Source organism: Mytilus trossulus, chromosome 1, assembly GCF_036588685.1.
Source record: "Mytilus trossulus isolate FHL-02 chromosome 1, PNRI_Mtr1.1.1.hap1, whole genome shotgun sequence".
NCBI lineage: Eukaryota > Metazoa > Mollusca > Bivalvia > Mytilida > Mytilidae > Mytilus > Mytilus trossulus.
In genome coordinates, this window is record NC_086373.1 from 48,189,973 (window position 1) to 48,213,258 (window position 23,286).

A 23,286-nucleotide genomic window follows, 5' to 3' on the forward strand; every position below is an offset into this window, starting at 1 on the left:
AAGAAATCATAATTTCACAACATTTTTGCTTCAAAAAGTTATAGACAGTACGACGTTTCAACATCGAAACAGATTCTACTCCTGCATTCATGAAACAACCATCACCAGGTGAGGCGACTTATTCTATTTTTTTGTTCAGTTCAACCTGTGACATTATAATATAATGTGAAGATTTGATTGCAAATCTCAAAAATGTAACAGCAATCATTTATATTGATGACACATCCGGATGTGTCAAATATTGGAACATATTTTTGCTCATATTAGCAAAAGAAAGAAAATATTTGTTCGTGCCCTTATTTCTCCAACTCACCTGAGATTTCTATATCACATATAAATTGTTATAGAATTAGAATAAGTCATAGAACCTGAGACTACTGTTATAGTAGTCTCAGATAGAACGAAGTTTTTTTTTAGTTATAATTAACCTAGGACTCGTATATATCATACTTGTGTAATAGTCCCAGTTAAAACTTACAAAATGTGGGTTTTTGATGCAAAGTGAAAACAAGTTTTTATGTTTTTTTTATGTGTTGTTCAAGTTTTGCATGTACCAGAATATATGTTTCTGATGACACGTCTGTTAGTGGTAATCACTTATTTAAAATGGAATTTTGATATAGACTATCTCAGTGGCGGATCTAGGGGTTCCTAGGTTTTGAACCCTCCATTATTTTTTAGACGTACAATGCATTTGAATGAACACCCTTTATCCTTTGATGTCCCCACCCCCGGTTTAACATGGCTGGATCCGCCCCTGTTTCTTTTATTTTACATAACATGCTTTAGTGTATCCTCGAGTGAATCATTCATAGTACCAGCAGAGACATCTCAGAGAGACCAGAGACATATATATAATACATAGAGTATATGTCTCTGATAGTACTAATTTGTTTTAAAACAAATGCGAGTTTTCTTTCCCTTGACATATCCTGGGAATATTTGGCACTATTCTACTAACATTAGTTAGTTAAAATAGTACCAGTCAATATATGTATCATGTTCCAGTGAGTATACCGATCATATGATAAATCATAGGGCCTAATGTCCTAATGCCATAAGAATTTGCATAATTTACATTATTATCCAAGATCAATATATTGTAAACAACTGGTGATAGGTGACTTGTCTTAATATTTACTTTAATCTTTTTCTTTTTGATGTACATTATGGGGACCAGATCTCGATATAAAATAGGATTAATTTTTAAAAACTCAACATAAACACGGTTAGCATTAAAGTTAATTAGGGTTTCCATATAAAGACAAGTCTTGTCACATGACAACATAGCTGCATAAATTAATAAGATGGCGACTGTATAGTATGGGGGAGTCTGCCCTTGAAACTTTCTTCCAATTTTCGTGTTATTTGAATAATTTAAGTCCTCTTTAGGTTAAAAATGTCAGATCCAAGTAGTGCCGACCAGTCTGTTGAAGAGTTGAGGCGGGAAGTCGAGCGACTGCAGACAGAACTTGCCGAGACGACACAAGAAAAGGTGCAAGCCGCTGAGTACGGACTTGCAGTGTTAGAGGAAAAACAGCAACTTCAACAGCAAATCGAAGAAATAGAGACACAATATGAAACATTAAAGCAAGAACTAGACACAGCTAAAGAGGTAAATATTATATTTATTGTTTTCACAGAGATTTGGGTGCGTCAATGCCCTTCTTATGACTAGCTGTCGTCAAGTTGGGGGAATATCTCAGAGTTGAATATTGAATTTTGCTATTCCGCGTGTCGTATTTGAAGACATTTAAACGTACTATTACATATTTTTGATTCTTCAGATCATCTTGCATTTTAGCAGATTTAAAACATTAACAGCATTAATTGGTTTGAATTGAACCAGAAAACGTTTTAACTGATTATGTACCTTGAGATTATCCTTATGATCAATCAATCACATTCCTTGATTAATCATTAGTGAAATTGAATGTCCACTAAAACCAAACATTGAATATTGCATTCAAATTTGTATCAGAGTTTGAAAACAACAAAGCAGGGCAAAAAACTGTGGTTTAGATGGAATTATTTACTTTAAAGTCATAAGAAACCTCAAATTAAAAAAAATAATGCATATGCTTAACTCAATGGAGTTTTTATTATAAAACTTATGTACATATACTTTTTTCTGGAGAAAATTCTTTAATTTGTTCATATTTAGAAGAAGTTTACTTTATGTTAATTCCTTCCAGGAAGCAATTCCCAAACATATTTTCCGTATTCAAAGTGACCTCCGTGTGACCCATCTCGTAAAAATCCGGTGATCGCAATATGCATGGATGTCCTTAAAATAAACTATAATTATCTGATTGTACATGTTAAACACGTGGTCAATATCCATGCTTTTTGTTGATTGTTGACAAACAGGTGACAATCGTTTAACTTCGGCTTCAAAATACGAACTTTAATTACCTGCCATATTTTCACAACAACACTGACCGATTGAAAAAAAAATTGACGATTATACAAAATTTATGAAAAAAATTATAAGATCATGCACAGAAGACTAAGTTTATGATGTTTGTATGCATTGGAATAACATTATTTTTCACTGGTCACTCGTTTCATATGACTTTAAGATTCAAGAAATAAAAGATGTCCCCCTTTGAAAGGGAAAATTTCTTGATATGCTTTTGAAATTTTTGCTTTGCACTGCATCATATGGCTTTGATGATTATGCGACAAAAATAAGTGGGGTCTTTTAGACTTTCAATCAGCTATCTTGATCAAAAGCAAACACTTGTTGACATCTACTGTTGAGAATTGTCTGTTTCAGAATCTTTAAAAAAGCCCTTAAAGGTATAAAGGTGATTTTATTGTGCGTACCTAAAATGAAAATAGCATTATATCATTGGATGAATTTCCGTTGTTAAGCAATCACATATTTTGATGTACACTTTTGAAGAAATTAACCAAGAAGGCTTTAGATTCTATAGTCTGTCTAACAGCTGTTTTGCCAGACAAGCTAGGGTCATTGGACGCATTTCATGAACACATATACCCTGGTATTGTTTGTATTACTCTATTAATTGTTGGTTCTTATATACATGAATATTATTTTACAGGAGCTTTTAAATCATCCTGCATGGGTATAAATTATAATACATTTATAAAATGTGCATTTGTTTTTTCGTGCAGTGGTTTTGTGGTGACAGGGATAAGTTTATTGTTGATTGTTTGGATACATTTTTAAGCACACTTTGTTTTGGTGCATGTTAAAAACACGATTTACAAGCTGGCAATGGTACCTGTAATGTTATGTTCCATTGTGAGGCAAAGGAAAAATATTAGATGATTTAAAATGTTTTTAAATAAAAACCTTTTGTGATGGCCACACCATGACAGAGAAGGCTTTAAGTTTTACCCTTGTCCATCTATTCCTGTCTGTATGTTCTTAAATTAGTTTCAGATTTTTAACTTTAGTTTGTCTCAACCAAATGTCATGAAACTTGTACACAATGGTTAATAATACCTCCAAGCACAGATGAGTTAGAATTTTGGGGTTTCACTTTTTCTCGAGGAATGTCATGTTATGAATTGAAAAATTGCTGAATCTATCTTTTACATATTGACAAATGGGGCAATTTAGTGTCCAGTCAGTGTCCAGTGGACACAGATTTTAATTCATTTATACATTTATCTTTCTTTTCAATGTTATTATTGATTATGAATTAGAAACTCAAGTCTTTTTCTTATCACCGGAAGCCATGTCCAGTCTCATGTCTCTGTTTTAAATTATAACATGTCCTATGTTTGCATGAAATATTTGTCAATGTAAATTCAGCAAATAATAATCAATAGATCCTGTTTTTGTGTGAGATTTTAATAACAAAATACAAGTTCTAGAAAAGATGTAGCCCCAAGGTTTTGGCCAACAAAATTTTGCAAGGACCGACTCAATTTTGTTATTTAAGAATACAAGGGAAAAAAGAATTTTAGAACTCTGCAAGATATTGTGTTGTGTACTAAAAGTACCCCACATCTCCGTAAATTTACTGATATATGTGTGACATAATTATAATTTTAAGCAACCTACATCTTAAATCTACCTATCCTTATAAGCAATATAATGGAATATTTTTTCTTCACATGACCTGAATAAAAAGATGTAGGCAGAAGGTGTTGGTTGTTTAATTTATTTCTAAAGATTCAGGTAAACTTTAAAGTTATGTGTTAACAAATATGAATGAACCTTTATGTCTGTTTAACTCATAAGGCTACGGGTGTAGTTTTTGATGTGTTGTAGTTTAACATGTAACACATGTGTTATTAATGGGATGTATCTGCTTGTATTTATACATATCTTATGCACTGCCAACCATAAGTTTGGGCTAAACAGCTTATGTATTCATAATTCAAATCATGATTATATTTCATTTCAGAAATTTTATTCCAAATAAGGGAAGATCATTCATTGTTGGAATATTTTCCCATCTCTTTGATTTTAAATCTTTAAACCAAATTGTATTTAAATGATATAATATTAAAATAAGATATTTCATGGTTCACAAGTCCAGATCAAGAGGGCTTCTTAATGTGTTTAAATATATATTATATAATTTCTTTTGATTACATTAGTGAAATGAAAGTAATACAGGATTATAATCTAAATAAATTTTAAAATGTTTGAACATGTATATATAAACATATGATCTGGTTGATCATAGCATTTTTATGATTATTGGAATTATGCTTAATAATATTATTGATTAAATCATACAATCAATAAATACATTTCGCTACCTTATTAATGCATATTACTGCACCTTGTGTTACACAACTTGTATGATTATGTACTCATTGATTGTTTTGAAAATAAATGTTCTAATACATTGTCCCTTGTATGGTTTTAATAAATGCTAAAAATATACTTTTGGTACCAGCCTGCCTTGCAAACCTATAAAATTGAATGCCTACTCTTTACACATTTTATGAATACTTTAAGAAAAGCGCTGTTGAAATCCAACCTTTTTATTTAAGTACTATCCAGAAAATTTCCCTATAAGAATAAATTATGTTAATATGTAAAAAAAATTGTCAAAAATGAAATTATTATTAAACATTAATTGTAACAACCTAACCTATATTTTTCTCTGCCAGGAAGAAGGAAACAAGTATATATATTTTCGTTCTTGAAAACATATGTATGTGCGCGCTGCATTTCCTATATGTCAAGAGAAATTAAACGCCTCATCATGCTCATCAGGGATAGTCTTTGTTTATATATATCATAGTTTTTATTCCATTTTAACATTGGCTGATGATGGCAGATGTTTATCAACTTATCTTTGTTAGATTTATTTGCAACTTTTCCAGATTAGGAGACTTAAACATGTACTGTATGGTTATGACTCACTCTAGTCTAAGGACTATTATGTAGGTCCATGCATACATGTACATGTATAATGACATCTTTTCTGGTTTTATTCCTTTGCTTGGCAAATATAAGCATTCTAGACCAACTCCTACATCTCCATGTAGACATACAAAAAGTAATTTTTGCCTTAGATCTATAGCTAACCCTAAAAGAAACTACTTTTCACATTGTGGTCAAGCCCAATGATTTAAAGATAAAAGAATTATTTGATTTACTAAACATGCCTAATAAACAAATGTCTGACAGAAATAAGCTACAAGCTTAAACCTGTATATCATAAACTAAATACTAACACATTAGATCAAACCATTATGTCATGTTAAAAAAAAATGTCTGTCATTGTGTCTGTTGAGCAAACCACCAAAAATAATATGTTTATTTATTTGATTATACGTACAATGTCCAGTATAGTACAGGTACTAGTTAACATGTCAGTGATGACAGTTTAAGTGTATCACATAAATTATAGTGTTGACAATAAGGGGTAATACTGATACATTCTTATTTAGTTCTTACTGCAGAGGGTGCAGACAGGGTAGGGATTGGAGTTTTGTCACTTCCCTGTTTGACTTTTTTGTACTCTGTTTTCCATAGAGGGTTTATATATAACCCCTCCACACCTCATAAAAAGAGTACAAACATTTACCCTTAAAAGAAAAAAAATGAAATGGAAAACACTGACACCTTCTCTCCATTTACTCTTTCCTTACTTTATACACTGTAGCAACCACAAATGTAAAGAGAAAGCTATAAACCTGATAAAAGACTTTAAAAGAGTATCTTCTTTTACTGTATGAATGAACATAAAACCTGTATCAAACTTACTACATGATTGATGAACATTTAATCTTAAGTTTGCATCTTGATCAATAGAAATAATAGAATCAGATATCAAGAGAGATCTGAAAAACTTTCATCAGTATACAAATTCACTTAGATTTTGTGCAATGTGTTTAATACCAGATGAAAAGTGTAAAATTAAGTCATCTATATCTCCTAATTTTCTGCAAATTTGTTCAAAGAAAAGTTATAAATGTGTTAATGTGAATTAATGGAGATGATGGCTATACATCAATTAGACAGTAACCTTACAACATACCATAGTAAAGATATTTAAGGAAGTTAACTTAGGGTTTGTAACAATCCAGATAAGTGTTCAATAATGCAATTTACCTAGCTCTTAATCACCTTTAAATTTTGTGTAGGTATATTGAATTGCCATCAGTACTGGGTTGAGTTCAATATGGTAGCAGCTACATAGAGGCTACATAGCTGCTAACAATATCTATGTAGCAGCTAGTCTATAGCTACACGTTCAATAGTCAAAATCTAGGTAGCAGCTATGATATTGAATGCGGCCCTGGTAATTTGAAATGTTCACTACTTAGCATTAAAAGTGAAAAAGAATCATAGAAAAAAGAACAAACATGATAAGGAACAAAATCTGGTAAAAACATAGAAGAAGATATGGTATGAGTGCCAATGAAAAAAGACAATTTTAACATTTGGCAGCTGTTCGACATGCATACATGTTATACATTCAAATATTTGGAACACTGATGTCACTTGAAAGTCATTTACATGTATGTTTGAAAAATTCATGAGGACTTGATGGATATAATTTTGTATCAAAACATTTTATTATTTATAATGTTCAAGTTTGGAGATATGGGTATAAGTCACAGTACTACACATTTAGCAAATATTAAGCTTTAATAAAATGATTTTTATGCTTGTTTGATGTATTTTGTGCATATTAAGAATAAATTATAATCATCTTCTTTTTTCCATTGTAGGCATTAAACAAACATCAGGACACATTTCGTAAGCAACAAAAAAGTGGAATTCACCATGAAGACACATTCCTACAGGAAACAGCTACAAGGGAAGAAAGTTATAAAACATCAATCAATGAACTTGAGACTGAATTAAAATCATTCAAACAGTCCTTCGATCGGAGCTCAGCGGAAAATGAGCGATTACATCAAGCAGTTTTGGAATTACAACAACAAACTGATACATTAGAAGATCAAAGAAGACAATACAAAAATGACATTTCCGAGTTCAGAAAACGGGAAAATCGAAATTTGGCTGATTATGCTGAACTCGAAGAAGAAAACATTACACTCCAAAAAACAGTTTCTCAGTTAAAACAGAGTCAGGTTGAATTTGAAGGAATGAAACATGAAATTCGAAGACTTCATGAAGAACTTGACGATCTTAACATTCAATTGGATGAAAATACAAGTTTGAAAAAAATTGTTGAAAAAAATTTAGAAGAAGCATTAAATTCATTACAACATGAGCGAGAACAAAAACATTCACTCAAGAAAGAACTTGACCAAAGAATTAATCAAGAATCTATGTTTAACTTAAGTAATTTAGCTCACATGAGCGGGCTCAGTGAAGGACTACCAAATAGTAGATCAGAAATTATTGATGATACTGATGAAGGACAGGGTGAACACGATAATCCTGCATTAAGGAGGATAGAGGCAGACTTCCAAAATGATGATACAAAATCTCTCGTTAAACCAGGTCCTGGTAAAGTGAATGACATTCTAAGTGAAATTCAAGAGAACGAGGTGAAAAAATTAGAACAGCTTTTAGATCAAAGTGAACAAGAAAAAGGTGAACTTCAAAAAGCTTTAGATGAGGCTCAAAAGCTGATTGAGGATACTCAGCAGGACCTTATAGAACAAAAGAAACGTGCCGATCAATTGAAATCTCATATAAATTCTGTGATAAAGGAAAGAGAGACGGAGCTTGGCATGGATGATGATTCAACCGATTTAGATGAATTAATAGCCAATGAAACTGATCCAGATAAGAAATCGTTACTGGAACTGAAAAAGAATCTCCGTGTTAATGAAAGGAAATATTCCAAAGCCCTTTCTGAAATAAGTACCCTTAATGATGAGATTAACAACCTTCAAGCTAGAGGTCAGCACGGTACTGTCAGATATGACGAGAAAGAATTCGGTCATGCTTTAGAGGACCTCAGGAATAAGTGTAATCAGTATGAAAATACAATTAAAGACTTAGAGAAAGATTTGAAAGCCATGACAATGGCTGCTTCAGAGGCTCAGGGAAGTTTGAATACAACTCAAGATGAACTTGTAAAGGCCACAGAAGAAATGGCACAGCTTTATCATCTTGTATGTGAAGTGAATGGTGAAACACCAAGCAGAGTTATGCTTGATCATGCCAAAGCTGCGGCACAGTTGTCTCGAGATGGTTCACGTAGCAGTAGTGAAGAGAAAGAAGACCCTAACCCTAAAAAGAATAGTGATAAATCACCAAGGAAGACCAAATCAAAAGCTAAGAAGAATTATGATGATATCAAAGGTGATCCGATATCATGTTACAAACTTACAGAAACCGTCATCGATCAGGTTAAATACTTGAAGAGGGCAGTAGAGCATTTGATGGAAGTGTCACGACAACGTAATGGCGATAACGAGAATACAGATGTTCAGGAATTACAAGAACAAGTTGTTAAATTGAAAGCCATGTTGTCTACAAAACGAGAACAAATAGCAACATTGAGAAGTGTGCTCAAAGCAAACAAATCAACTGCTGAAGTAGCTTTAGCTAATCTGAAACAAAAATATGACACTGAAAAAGTGATTGTCACTGAGACAATGATGAAGCTGAGAAATGAACTGAAAGCATTGAAAGAAGATGCAGCCACATTTGCATCTCTAAGAGCAATGTTTGCACAGCGTTGTGATGAATATGTCACACAACTGGATGAAATGCAGAGACAGTTGGCGAGCGCAGAGGAAGAGAAGAAGACATTGAATTCATTATTACGAATGGCAATTCAACAAAAACTTACCCTTACACAGAGGTTGGAAGATCTGGAATTTGACAGAGAACGTCGGAATATGCGTAGAAGCGGACAAGGCGGACGCAATAAAATGGGGACTTCCAAAGTAAGTCACAACCACAACTCACATTATGAAGATTATGGTAGGGCTTCTGGCCGATCATACCATAGCAGGAGGGATTATTAGGCCCCAGGGTAAGTTGATAAAGGGTTAGTCTCTTTAGAATGGTCCTCGGGTTTCTGGGTGCTAGCTAGAAATTCACTTTATATCTTTACCAAGCTTTGTAACACCATCTCTTCTTTCTAATAAAAGTAATATATCTAAAATTTCTAAAGTAATTCTGAAATAATATATTGAAAAATTTGATAAAAATTGTGTTTTTGCTCTCTTGGAAAAGTGTTTTTGATATTTTAAAAAGTCTAAATTAATACCTCAACCACGCATGGAGTTCTTAAAGATTGAATTCTTTTCAAAACTAACCAAATGAATAAAAAAGATTTAACTAATTTGGGTAAAGTTTAACAATCAATTGGGATATAGTGTGTTCAAAATTAATGTATACTGTTATTGTATACACATAAATATCATTTTCATTTTAGTATCCACATACATGACATATATATACTGTTGTATGTAGTTGTGTTTCTGTCTAAAAAAACAACTTAGAAGCTGATCAAGACTAGAGCTCGAGCAAACTATAATTCAGGCTGAACTATGCACACTTACGATTATTGAAATTGGCTGTTGAAAGCCCTCAATATATTTATTATTCTAAAATATACTATGGGTAGGTAAATATTTAGGTCAAAATAGAGTTTGATGTCCAGATTGAAATTCTGATGTAAATTTTGGGGTTTTAACATAATTTTTCCTGTCCAAAACTCTCAGGCCTAAATGTTGCAAGACTTTTTACAAACATAAACTTGTACATGTAGTGATTCAATCAATTTAATCTGACAGAATAGTGGTATTTCACTGTGAATGTTCATAGTTGTATTTATTGATTCACTCTTCAATTTCTCTTTGTTTCTTTCTCTGTAAATGTCAATACCATGATTGCATTTATAAATCAAGTGAGTTATAACAATGATAATGTTCAATCATCCTGTTCTTCAGTGATTCCCTCAGCATCATGAGCATATCCATGAGCATATGAGCAGTAATGTCACTAACATCATTTGAATATCATGAATATTGAGTTAATCATAGTTAAACAGGTTGGCTGCTACAATTGCACACTGTCTTCAATTCTAAGAAACATTTCTAAGTGAATCATCCACAGTAATAGCAGGAAATTTGATGAATCTGCAACAAGTCCTTTTAAAATTTATCACTTTTTATATGACAGTTTATAATGACTATCTTAGAAATTCAGAAAATTGATAAATGTAAGAAAATAAAGGCAAATTCACAAATGGGGCAAGTGAAATTGTATATTCTGTTGGCTGTTATAACTTGCACACATCATTCATGTGTTACAGGTTTCTTTTGAATGGCCTAAACGTTTTTGGAGACAGGTATGTCAGCTGCCTCCTTAAGCATGTTAAGGCTTTACCAAAAAAGGGAGTCCTAATTAGTGTTTTATGAAGTTAAACTTGTTGATTTTGGCTTTAAATAGTTTGCATGCTTAACAACAATTCATAATTTCCCCAAGTTTGTTATCTAAAATGAGTTTCTGGACTGGCGGCTGGTTGCCTGGTAAGCATTTGGATTTTTGTAAGAAAATCCCTTTTCTGTCTCAGTAATGTAATAAAGGGAAGAGAAATTAAGGCTACAAATATGAATGCAACAGGAAAACATAAAATTTGTAGGTACAGATCATCTAAAGTCGAGGGTATTTGAGTTTTTTCTCTTTTCTTCTTACATTGAGTCATCAATGACCATTGTTTTTGGTATTCAAGGATTATCATGTGTACACTACTTTCCAGATGGCTTTGTTTTCTAAATTCTAAATTTCAAGAGGATTATTGTGAATTTCCTTTCTGATAAAAATGCCAATGCTTGGTTAATAATTGCTGATGCGAAATAATTGATCTGATAAGCAAGCTATTGACTTTATTGCCTCAAAACATGAGAATTTATTGGCTCTAAAGCCAAAGGTCAGGGGTCAGTGGACACATATTTTAGATCTTTGATAAATTGTTCAATGCCGCCTAAATTGGCCTACTGATATGGGAAGATGCAAGAGTCATCATTTCTAATTATATCAGTTGTCAGTACCCTGTATTCTAACAAGGTATGAAAGTAGTGTTTACTTTTCAAAAAAAAGCTAATAATGAGGATGCATTATTTTTAGTGGGTTACCAATTTTTTCGTGGATTTCAAGGGTAAGGGCTGGGTGAACCACGAAAAATGTGGGTGAAAATGTTCAACGAAGTACAAATGCTTGGGTGCAAACTTTTGCAAAACCATGAAATCAAATATCCACGAAAATACCATTTTTCCACAAAAATTGGTACGTACAAAAATAAATGAATCCACAGTATGTGTTGGAGACAATCCCATGTGATTATAATTACATGTATCAAAAGGAGGTTTAAGTTAGAATTGTCATAATGAACATGTGAAAAGGTGATTTGTATGGCTAAACTATGTGAAATTATCTCCCTTTTCTAGGTCTGTTTCAATCTTTCTAATCCATGTTCTGGAAATAACAGTATGTACTGAACTTCATAATATATTTTAGCTTTTTTTGTGGCTTCAGTCTGCACTAACATGAGTATATTATGTTTATGTGCTGTTTATGTGTATATTCTTTTGTTTTTCCTTTCTTGTCTATGAAATTTACGCAAGACTTTTATTTTATTGAACAGCTGTTTTTATTGTATTCATTGATTTCATGAAATGTACAATTTGTGCACTCAAATTTCATCTATCAGGGTTATGTTATCATTGATCAATGTTTGTTAAATTTCTCTTTAATGAAAGACATCATCACATATATACTGTAACACTTTTAAGTTGCTATTGTCATGTTATCTAAACTAGGTAGGTGGTCTGCTTATGTGTCTGTCTGTCTGTCATTCATTTTGTCCCTAATGTTATCTCCTTGCACTATGATTGAGTTGAGAAACAAATAACTTGGGGTTTTGTTTGTTACCTCTCTCAGAAATTTTAGAGATCCAAGGCAATCATGCATCTGGTCTTTATCCAACATTGTCTGCTGCTTGGATTTTTGAAACCTATGTAATTTCTAAGTAAGGAAAGGTCAAGTCCCAAGAATAAGAATTGAATCCAGCAAAACTAAAGAGAGAAAAAAGGGTTTATATATAAATATAAGATATTGTCAATCACCAATTCAGCAAAAATGAAAAAGTAACATTCATTATTGATTTGTGATGTTAAGTATGTAATATGCACACATCATTTGTATCAATATTATTAGATTCCTGTAGAGTGAGTTAGCTAATCTACGTCTCATTCAATAGGAATGTATGTTACATATATATATTTTTAGCATACATATATGTATACAGTCCAAGTTGATCAGCAGAAATTGTCTGCAGTAACAGCTTGTGACAGTCAGGTGCATATTTCTTTAAAGAACATGCAAATTAAACTTTCTTACAGTTCATTTTGTTGTATGTGTTTAAAAAAAAATTACACAGTATTGAGGCAAATTAGCTTTTTTACAATACCTGATTGTGGTCTGTCAATGTCTCAGTGTCTAAGTAATATTTAATGATTTTATAAACAGATATTCTATTGTCTAAATAGCCATTATACATCTTATATGCATCATCATGCAACTAATAAAAAAAACATTAAAGGAAAAGCATACTCCCCCCCTCTCCCTACCCCTCCCAAATAAAAATTAAAGAAAAGGGGCTACAGTAGTTCTTTTGGGGTCCGTAATAGGGGATTTAGTTAACTCTGTTGGTAACATACTTTTTTTGCAAATTACCACTAGAAGTTGATGTTCAGCTAATGAGATCCAAAATTATAGGGTAAGATTGAGATTATTCTACGGGCTTGACTTTTTCCATTAGTCATTTTGTAAAATCAGCAAAAAAAAGCTCTGAAAATAAATTTTCCACCTACATTAATAGCAGATTTAAATTTGTCTGCATGGTTTTATTAGCATATTAAGTTACAAGTTCATATGGTAACACATTTATTTTATTGTTGCTTTGATAAGTACATGCACTATATGTAAGTCTATAAATATGAATGAAGATATGTGTAATACATGTACAAACATATTTATGGATAAAAGAGTTTTAAGAAATATCTGCAGGCCATTCAGAGTACTCATGGGTAACATCACCATTGGTTAAGTTTTCACTTAACCATGCATTTTAGGGACTATTTACAACTTTGGGTGGCTGCATGTGCTACATGGATACTAGAACAATTTTAAATCATTTAAGAAGTGCATTAATCAGTGTAAACAATCATTTATGTTGTGTGGAATATAATATTATTTATAGGAAACAAATTTGAGTGAATTGCATCAATTTTCAAAGTACAAATTTTCTAAAGGCTTATACACAAAACACAATATAAAATTACTACTTTTCCTCAATTCTAGAAAATTGGTAACCACAAAATAAAAAATGAATTCTCACTATTGAAATTGTTTATAATTTAAAGAAATAACAGTTGGAAATGCAAGTGCATAGATTGGTTTTACCTTTTGCAAGACAAAACAGATTTGTTTAAATGAATTCTTTTTATTTACTTTTTGTATTTTCCTTACTCTAACTAATTTCTTCTTTATTTCCAGAATGAATTCTGATATTCCTAAATAAAAATCCAAGTAAAAAAAGGTATAACTCTGTTTGACGCATCCAAGCCTTTAGCCTACTTTAACAATGGTTTCTCCTAGAAGTTTAGTTTGCTTGTCAAATGGCATGTTCTTTTTTCTTGTTTTCCGAAAGATGTAGGATGCATGTGGAGTACAGATGGAAAACAGAATTATTGCTCCTATTGCTTTTGTGGCAGTAGAGACTAGGTTGCTTCTGCTTGAAAATGTTGACATAATAGGCCCACAACATGTAACATGTATAGTTTTTGAGGTGAAATTGCATTGTGGTTTGCTATACAACTTCCATATAAATGTCTGACTGGGTAATGATGGTTATGAGTGTTCAAGCCCCTTTTTCAGAGTTTAATTGAGTGAAACTTTTAAGAGCAATGGGGAATATTTAAGAAGGAAGTAGATAAGATTTGGAAGCAGGTGGAAGGTTACGAACCTTTAACTTTCTGTGTCTACACCATATATCTTGGCAATGCCTGTTTAACCCTTTCATACCGAAATTTTTCTTTTGGCACCCTGGGGCGCGAGCCGAAATTATCCTTTTGGCACCACAGAGCTGAGGGCGAAATTATCCTTGAGGATACATAGATTTCTAGTTTTAGACGGTCACAGTGTAAACAGTAAAAGTAATGTTTATACATGTTTCTTGGCCCAGTTGCTCCATATCAGGCGTAAAAACGCTGTCAAAAAATGTTTATTCAAAGAATGTTAAGGAAAAAAAAAACTCGTGGGTAAGGGATATGTGATGCTCAGTCTTTAGTTTTCTATGTTATGTTTTGTGGACTGTTTTTTTTTCCCTAATTGCCTTGGCATTGTCAGTTTGACTTTCCCTTTGGCATTTTCTGCTTCTCTAGAATAGAAGTCATCAGTTACAGTTACCTCATACCATCTGTTTTCAACAATAATTGCTACAACTGGAACTTCTGTTATGTTGCGTGTGCAAAATTAAGCTGGTCTAACTTGTTTTCAGAAAATTGTGAAGGAAGATATCAGGTTCAGTGGTTCCTGATCGAACAACCAATTACATTCTATTATCTAATGATATTATACTACACCTTACCACAAATGTATTACTCCATTTATTCTACATGTACCTGATTTGAAGCTCTTCTGATGTTTATGTAATTCATTGAAATTCTTTTCAATTTTATACAAATATTTAATAATCTTTGAAGTTTTTTCTGAACAATTGTTAGTAATTATGGCTCACAGAGAATCAACTTTTCAAATAAAACAACTGAACTTTCCAGTCATTTCAGCCATGCTCATACAGTCTGATACAGAAAGGTCAAACTATAAAGAAATACATGTGTATAATATTTTTTATCTCCGGACAGCATATGCCTGCATTACTAAATATGTACTTATACAGTTTCCCTAACATACACATCATTTAACATACTATTTGCAGATTGGTGTGTTTTAGATATAATTTTGAAATTATTACATGTTTTGTATCACTTGGTTATTTGTATTCATAACATTGGTTGAATATTGTGTTTTCTCACATATTTAAAATAAACACATTTTTTATTTGTTTGTCACAACTTATATATTATTTTATACATACATATGGTAACTTCCTTTATAGTACCTTGGCGTCATTTGATTGTAAAATTACATGTATTGAAACAACATTAAGAAAGTCCTTTCATTAACATGTGCATCTAACTACTAGGTTTGTTAAAATATTTAAAAAAAAATAATTTTTTTAACATTAAGCAATTAAAGTCTTTATTTTTATCTTTTTGGTTGCTATTGTTGTTGCTCTGCTCTGGGTTTACTAATGTTGTCATTGATTTTTTTTCTTAGTAAGTCTTTCCTGTAAAAGTGTCACGATTTTCTTTGATATTTCCATTGTGATTTCAAACAATGTCTTTTTTTAACAATTCAGATTTTTAATTCAATAAAAGAAAAATCACATTTACTAGTGACTTTTTTTAGCAGTCATTTCCTGAATTTCCTGAATTCTAAATTCTCTTTTATGAGTTACTTCCCTTTCTTTAATAAGAGAATAGTACAAAATGTACTTGTTTACGCTGGTTTATACTTGGGATGATTTACAAGTGATATAATAACAAAAAGACTAGCCAGATGTGGCACAAAATTAAGTGGTTAAATAAACTTGCATTTTGTCATTTAGATAACAGGAAAATAAATTTGATCATACATAAAAAAAAATCCAGAAGGACAATGGCCAATGCAATTAAAACATTGTTTAACAAACTTTATTTTGTCCCACATCATAAATTGCTATTTTGATTTCATGACCTGCATATTACACATCAACACCTGGGGAAAACAGTTGTAACAGGAATATTATAATTTGTAGATTAAACATATATATGTATGGGATGTTATTTTAAGAAAACTGTTATCTACCTTCTGTTTCCCTTGAGAACCATCTCATACATCAATAACTGTCTTACCAATTTACTTACATTATATCTGATTTATTAATTGCATGAAGCATGAAAATCTTTTGTTTCTGCTAGATCTGTATTGATAATATCTTTATTTATAAGATGTACTGTAAGGTACCACATTAAGCAGCTGTTTATGTTATGAAACCTGTTCTAAAAATACCAGGGCAATGGCATATCAAGGATTTAAAAAAGAGGGGGACTGTTATTTAATGGGTAGAAGTGAAATATATAAAGTGTATTTTAATATATTTTGATTTTCAAAGTGCAACAATGTATAAATGGAAATAAATGAAAAGTTTTGTCATTCAGTGTTAACAAAATTTACAGATAAAAAAGAGATTTCTGAGAAATGGTTATTATGGACCAAAAGTATATATATATAATATCCATTTTCAGAACTGAAAGTTGTATATTCAAGATATTATATTTACATCCACTCTCACCGTATCTTTTTAACAAACTAACTATAAACCATTGCATGAAGTTATATTTTAAAAGGGGTAAAATAAAAACTATAAATTGTTTTCAATTCAATGAATGGTTATATCATTAATTTCACTGGAAAAATGTCTTACTGTTTATAGATACTATGAGATGCAATTAGAAAATATTTTAGTGATGAAAAAGTAAAAGGTTGTTTGTTTGGCATTTGAATTTTATATATATTGTATAAATAATAAATACAAAGTATTGTTTATTATATTTTCAGTGCTAGATAAAGGGAATAACAATATTGGACAGACTGAAAAATGAAGAAAGAAATAGAAAGGATGAATGTATTCCGTCTTGTGTATAGTGGTAGTGTGGGAAAAGATTTTGTTGATGTACAGCGCTGTGTTAGATGTGTCAACGCTTTCTTGTGTTTCATAAAAAACAGATGCCTTTGATATGGACTCAATGGGGATAGATATAATTGAATGTTTTCATTTTGTTATGTTACTGATCACAGATCAAGTTTATTTATATTCCAGCAGATTATTGGCATAATAATGTTTGCCTACTAATAAGAATGAAATTTTAAACATATAGATTTAATATTTTATTTATAAAGTATAATTTTTTTATATGGTTTTGATCAAGATGGGTTTTAATTTTAATGAAAGAAAAAAGTGATTTCAATTATTCTATTATTCTATTATTGATTTTTTATATCACAATTACAATATGGTTGTTAGATTTTATTTACTCTTACCACATTTTGAACAATATAGATCTGGCTAAAATTTTACATGCTATAATTTTGTTGTAAGTGTAAACACGATTTTAAAAATGACAAGTTTATTTTATTTGAGTATGAATTTCTAGTTATGCTCTTTTTATATGGAATGGTTTGTTAGTAAAAGGTGAAGGAAAAGTTCATTTTGTACAGTATTAACCAATCATTTTATATGCAAAATCAATATTTGTATTAAAAATATACAAAATATTTATTACAAAAATAATATACTTAATTAATGTGTATACTCAATTTTTTGCCATTCATGGCTCATTCCAAATGTAATGAGATGCTCCCCAAAGATGTAGATTTTTTTTCACTGTGATATAAGAGCTTATTGCATTTTGTGTGTCATTTCCTAGGCTGAATTAAAAGGGGAGATCTCAAAGATGTAAAATTCAAGAAGCTTTTAATTGTGCACAAATTGCTGATATCATTAGCTTAAAATTTTGAGATTTTATTTTGTCTCCATTGAATGGAAAATTTGTGGACATCAGGGATGTCTTATAATTAAATTATTTTATTTATGTTCAAGGTCGTCTAAAGGGTACTTGGTTTGTTTTTAATGCCATGCTGCCACCAAAGATATTAACTAACCCATGTCAAAATAAAGACCTTTACTTTATAATACCTCATATAGAATAGACTGTGCCATAAAAACAGATAAATATTTTATTGAATAACTATTGAGCATGTCTTTCTGTGCAATATTTTGAAAGGGCATTTTAAATTTTTCTTATTATTGACAGTGCTTGTACTAGTGATGATTGTAAAAAGGGAGACAACTTTGATTATTCATTCTTTCATATTGTTAATTTCACTATTTTCATGCAGGCAGATTAAACCAACAGTTTTGCCTAAATAAAACACATTTGTATTGACCTCTCATGATGCAAATGATTAGTATAAAGACATCATATAAAACTATTTGAACTTTTTGCAGAAAATTATCCTTTTGAAAAATATTTGAATCTAATTTTCTTCAAAATATTTATAACACAAGGCTATATTAGTAACTATCTGGTTTTAACATGTAGCTAATTAGTTTTAACATATAATATCTGTTTTTATGGCACAAATTTGACTGTTATTGCAATTGTATATATATTATGTATTTATAAGCTAGTCCAGTATTTATACACAAAACTAATTTAATATACTCAAAAATATTGTTAATACTTTCTATGTGTATCTATGGTAACCACTATGCTGGTTGTGTGTTTGAAAGAGATTGCTAGAATGTGAGGTTGTATGTTTAAATTTAGAACAAAAAAAAGCTATACAAAAATGCAATATGTTAATTTATATCGTTATTTTATCATCATCCATTTACATTTTTATCATGTTTTTTATTACATTTTATAAAATGTCTTAAAAAAACATTTTTGAATCATATCTTACAAAAACTTTTTTAAGTAAAACTTTTTAATGATTCCAATTTTTAGGAGTAAAAATTATTTGGAAAAAAAAATATAAGTGAAATAAAACACTTGTTTGTTGAACTAACAAGAATATACATAAAAGTAAATATAACTTTTATTAGATAAACACTAGAAGTTGGTAGAATTCTACCAAGCTTTACTTTATATTTGAAAAAAATATTTTGTTATTTATATCTGTATTATTATAGAAGTCTCTTGAAACCAAAATCAAAGTAATGCAAAAAGGAAATCTGTTCATGAATAACAGAATTTTGTTAATTTGGTATCATTAAAAAGTTTCAATAAGATTTTGTTAAAAAAAGAAGAAAATGCATAACATGTTTCTTATCAAATGTAGAAATAATTCATTTGTTTTGTTTTGTATGTTTTGTCTTTGCTGGGCAAATGTTGAATATGCATAAAGTAAAAATATAAACTTAATGTGTTTATCTTCATTCTTATTTAAATATCTTACTCTCTGAATAATAAGTTGTGTTGTAAGGTTGGTTTTTTTTTGGTGGCTAAAATATGAGTTCTCCAGTTAATTGATATACTGGTAGCAAGGATAAGTAACATAGGAGGCATTTACATTCAAATTTAGCCTAGTCTTAAAGGTTTTTGTGAGTTGGTCAATTATTGCTTGTGCATTATAAAGTCTTTTTTCAACTCCTGGTTAGATACCATCATATTGTATATAAGAATGGGCTAGGTCATACTTTGTTTTTGGCTGTTCCTATTTACTGACAATTATTTCATAGGCATTTATAAATAATGTTTTTGTTGAAAATGTGATAGAAGAAGTATCAGATAGATATAAGTAGATGTGGTATGAGTGCCTATGACAACTCTCCATCCAAGTCATGATTTTTAAAAGTTATAGGTCAAAGTACAGCCTTCAACAAGAAGCCAAGCAAACTATAAAGTGCCCAAAAATTACTTGTGTAAAACCATTCAAACAGGAACACAAAAGATGCATTGATTTTGACCCATTATTGTAAATCACTTGTACATAAAAGCAATACACATCATGCCTCATTAATGTACAGTGCCATTTTGGGATAATTCAATTAAACTGATCTACATATTATAGATGGTGGACTATTAGTCCCTGAGGGTATCACCAGCCCAGTAGCCAGTACTTTTAGTCGGGTCGCCCTATAGTGATCAGTCTGTCCGTCCGTCCGTCCGTCCGTAACCCTTTAATTTTGTGTCCGCTCCATATCTAGAAAACCATTATGATTTCATACTTTATACTTTACATGTTTATCAACCACCACCAGAGGGTGTGTCATGATGTATGTACAACTTTCTAGGTCAAAGGTCATGGTCAAAAACTTTGGTTTCAGTTGACAACCCTGTGTCCTGTGATGAAGATCGTGTCCGCTACATATCTAGATAACCGTTCTGATTTTATACTTAATACTTAACATGTTTATTAACCAACACCAGAGGGTGTGTCATGATGTATGTACAACTGCCTAGGTCAAAAGTCAAGGTCAAAAACTTTGGTTTCAGTTGACAACCCTGTGTCCTGTGGTAAAGATCGTGTCCACTCCATATCTGGATAACCTTTATTATTTCAAAGTTTATACTTGACATCCATTTTAACCACCATCAGAGGGCGTGTCATGATGTATGTACAACTTCCTAGGTCAAAGGTCAAGGTAAAAAAAAACTTTGGTTTTAGTTGACAACCCTGTGTCCTGAGTTGAAGATTGTGTCCGCTCTATATCTTGGGAACCGTTTTGATTTCAAATATTATACTTGACATCCATTTTAACCAACACCAGAGGGTGTGTCATGATGTATGTACAACTTCCTAGGTCAAAAGTCTGTCCATCGCTTACAATTTTGATTCACACTATATTTATTTACCCAACGTTATTGACAGCGGGGCCCACAGAGATGGCTTCCATCTCAATGATATCTAGTTAAAATTTGCTGTTACAAAATATTAGAAATTATTATAAATTAAGGAATGTATCTCCCTCATGCAAAGCTCTGATTCCTTTCACGGATTTGATTATACTTTTTGGACCTTTTGGATTATAGCTCTTCATCTTTTATATAAGCTTTGGATTTCAAATATTTTGGCCAAGAGCATCACTGAAGAGACATGTATTGTTGAAATGCACATCTGGTGCAAGAAAATTGGTACCGTTAATTTATAGATCACTTATTTCTTTTCTGACAGGAACAGAAAATTAAGATTCCATATTTGAACTTCATCAGAACACCTGAAACTGAAGGTTCTTGTTAACTTTTTTTGTCTCACCTGCCACAAAAGTCCCAGAATGTGATAAAAAGGGACTATAATTGGGCGGCAGTGGAGACAGAGTAAACTCTTTGTACAAAGCTTCATATTTAGGAACGTAGAAGACCTGAATGATTTACTCTTTTTATTCAATTACCTTTTACTACAAAGTTTCTGTCTGTCATTGTCCCTCACCTCATATTTATGGTTGAGTGACTGCTTGAAAAAAAAAATTGTCAAGTTAAAATTCACTTATTTTAATAGGATAACTATATTTGGTATATGGGTTCCTTGTATATAGATCTACGTTCACTGCACCCAAACCTCATTTCATGGATCAGTGATCAAGGTTAAACTTACATGGTCTAGTTCTTATCTCAGATACTATCAGCCATATTTGATGTAATAAATAATAAGATGAAAATGTCAGACTGGCAGGTTTCGTCTGACCTTGCTCTAAATTTCATGGTTCATTGGAGAATTTTTAGATTTTGTTGTATGATTTATGTCTCAGATACTACAGGCAATAGCCAGCATATTAGGTGTATAGAATGATCTAGAATGATTGTAAGGTGTACTTGTCCTAGCAAGTACAATCTGACCTCATTTTCATTGTCCATTTTGACCCTTTAGAATCTGAGGGTTTAACAATTTTTACGAAATTAAAACAATAGGTCAACTATATTTGGTGTATTAAATGATGTCTATCTTGCAAAGTGCATATGACCTTAAGTTCATACTTTTTGTTAGTTTAGCAGATACTATAAGCAATAAGTCAACTATATTTGTTGATTGGAACTATTGTAAGGTGTACATGTTTGACCTTGACTTCATTTTCATAGTTCATTGGTCATTGTAAAGATTTTGTGGATTATTCTGTTTCACAGGTATCAGTAATAAAACCTTCATAAACACATTTAACATGAATTCAGTGATCAGTAAAACAGGCGAGACATTTCAGCACTTTTATTGCTTTGTACATCAATGTTTGTATTCTGTTCAATTACAGGAACGGGAAACATTTGCCTCAAATTAAAATAAAATAAAAATTCCGCATATGCACTTGTCATTTTAGAGTTGAAATATTCATTTATACGAAAATCTAAAGTCATCGGTGTCTGGTCAGAAAGCTGAGGAACCAGATAGGGGTATGTCAAAGAACATCTCGTCCATTTTCTAAAAAAAACATAATCGGAAAATATCTAGAACGTGTTGATAAATATTCTGTATCAACTTCACAAATAATACACGATGGTTTTATACTTTTAGATTCTAGGAACTGAAATTGCTGTTGATCATCTAAATAACGTGTAATATTATTCTTTTATATGTCTCTGTAAATTATTATGGTAATATCAATATTTGACGTGGCATGGTACTTATAAATTTTATCATTGTTTTATTGTGCTATGGTTAATTTTCGTATTCTTGTCTTTCGTCTTTGTTAATGAGCGTCATCAATATGTTTTTTTAATTTTTATAGTGATTAAGATTATAACACAATGTTGACTGATGTACCCCTATTTTCGACATTTTTATCTATTATGTCTGTTTATTTTATTCACACATTATTGTCAATATAATGGAATTTAATGCGACTGACATACAAGTGAGAGGTTTCACTTGATATAAAACCAGTTCTAATTCACCATTTTCTACATAAGAAAATGCCTGTGATGTTTTTGAGCTTTTGATTTTGCCATTCGCTTAGAATTTTCCTCAGAGTTCGGTACTTTTGTTATTATACTTTTTTACTTATTTTACCACAAGTTGTCACAAGCGGGGCAGAATCTGCTTACCCTTCCGGAGCACATGAGATTCCCCCGCTTTTTGTGGGGTTCATGGTGCTTATTCTTCATTTTTCTGTGTTGTGTCTTGTGTACTATTGTTGTCTGTTTGTCTTTTTGTTTTTTGACCATGCGTTGACAGTTTATTTTCGATCTGTTTGGTATTTTTTGCCTCTCTTTTTCCCTTTATGCAGATACATAAAATGCCTG

At 31.3% G+C, this 23,286-nt stretch overlaps 1 protein-coding gene across 8 annotated transcripts; it reads left to right on the top strand.

The window, feature by feature from the left end:
• Positions 1-1,278: 1,278 nt before the first annotated feature.
• LOC134726133 (protein bicaudal D homolog 1-like) lies at positions 1,279-19,476 on the top strand. Of its 8 annotated transcripts, none has more exons than XR_010108623.1 (5): positions 1,279-1,615; positions 7,177-9,407; positions 10,695-10,730; positions 13,940-13,982; positions 17,108-19,476. XR_010108623.1 is itself a non-coding variant. In XM_063590551.1 (5 exons), the coding sequence occupies exons 1-4, from the start codon at positions 1,400-1,402 to the stop codon at positions 13,949-13,951; spliced, it is 2,406 nt and encodes an 801-aa protein (XP_063446621.1). In that variant the 5' UTR covers positions 1,279-1,399; the 3' UTR covers positions 13,952-13,982; positions 17,108-19,476. The 8 variants fall into 8 exon arrangements, 6 of the variants coding, with proteins under 6 accessions (XP_063446621.1, XP_063446628.1, XP_063446603.1 ...); XM_063590551.1 differs by having other exon boundaries at positions 7,177-9,318; XM_063590558.1 differs by lacking the exon at positions 10,695-10,730 and adding an exon at positions 11,830-11,869 and having other exon boundaries at positions 7,177-9,318.
• Positions 19,477-23,286: the final 3,810 nt, after the last annotated feature.

Excerpts from the sequence above, each read along its gene's own strand:
- LOC134726133 (XM_063590533.1), top strand. The coding sequence starts at position 1,400 with ATGTCAGATCCAAGTAGTGCCGACCAGTCTGTTGAAGAGTTGAGGCGG. Across the intron at positions 9,319-11,829 it reads ATAAAATGGGGACTTCCAAA|GTCTGTTTCAATCTTTCTAA; the intron begins GTAAGTCACAAC and ends TCCCTTTTCTAG. Across the intron at positions 11,870-17,107 it reads TCCATGTTCTGGAAATAACA|TGCTAGATAAAGGGAATAAC; the intron begins GTATGTACTGAA and ends TTATATTTTCAG.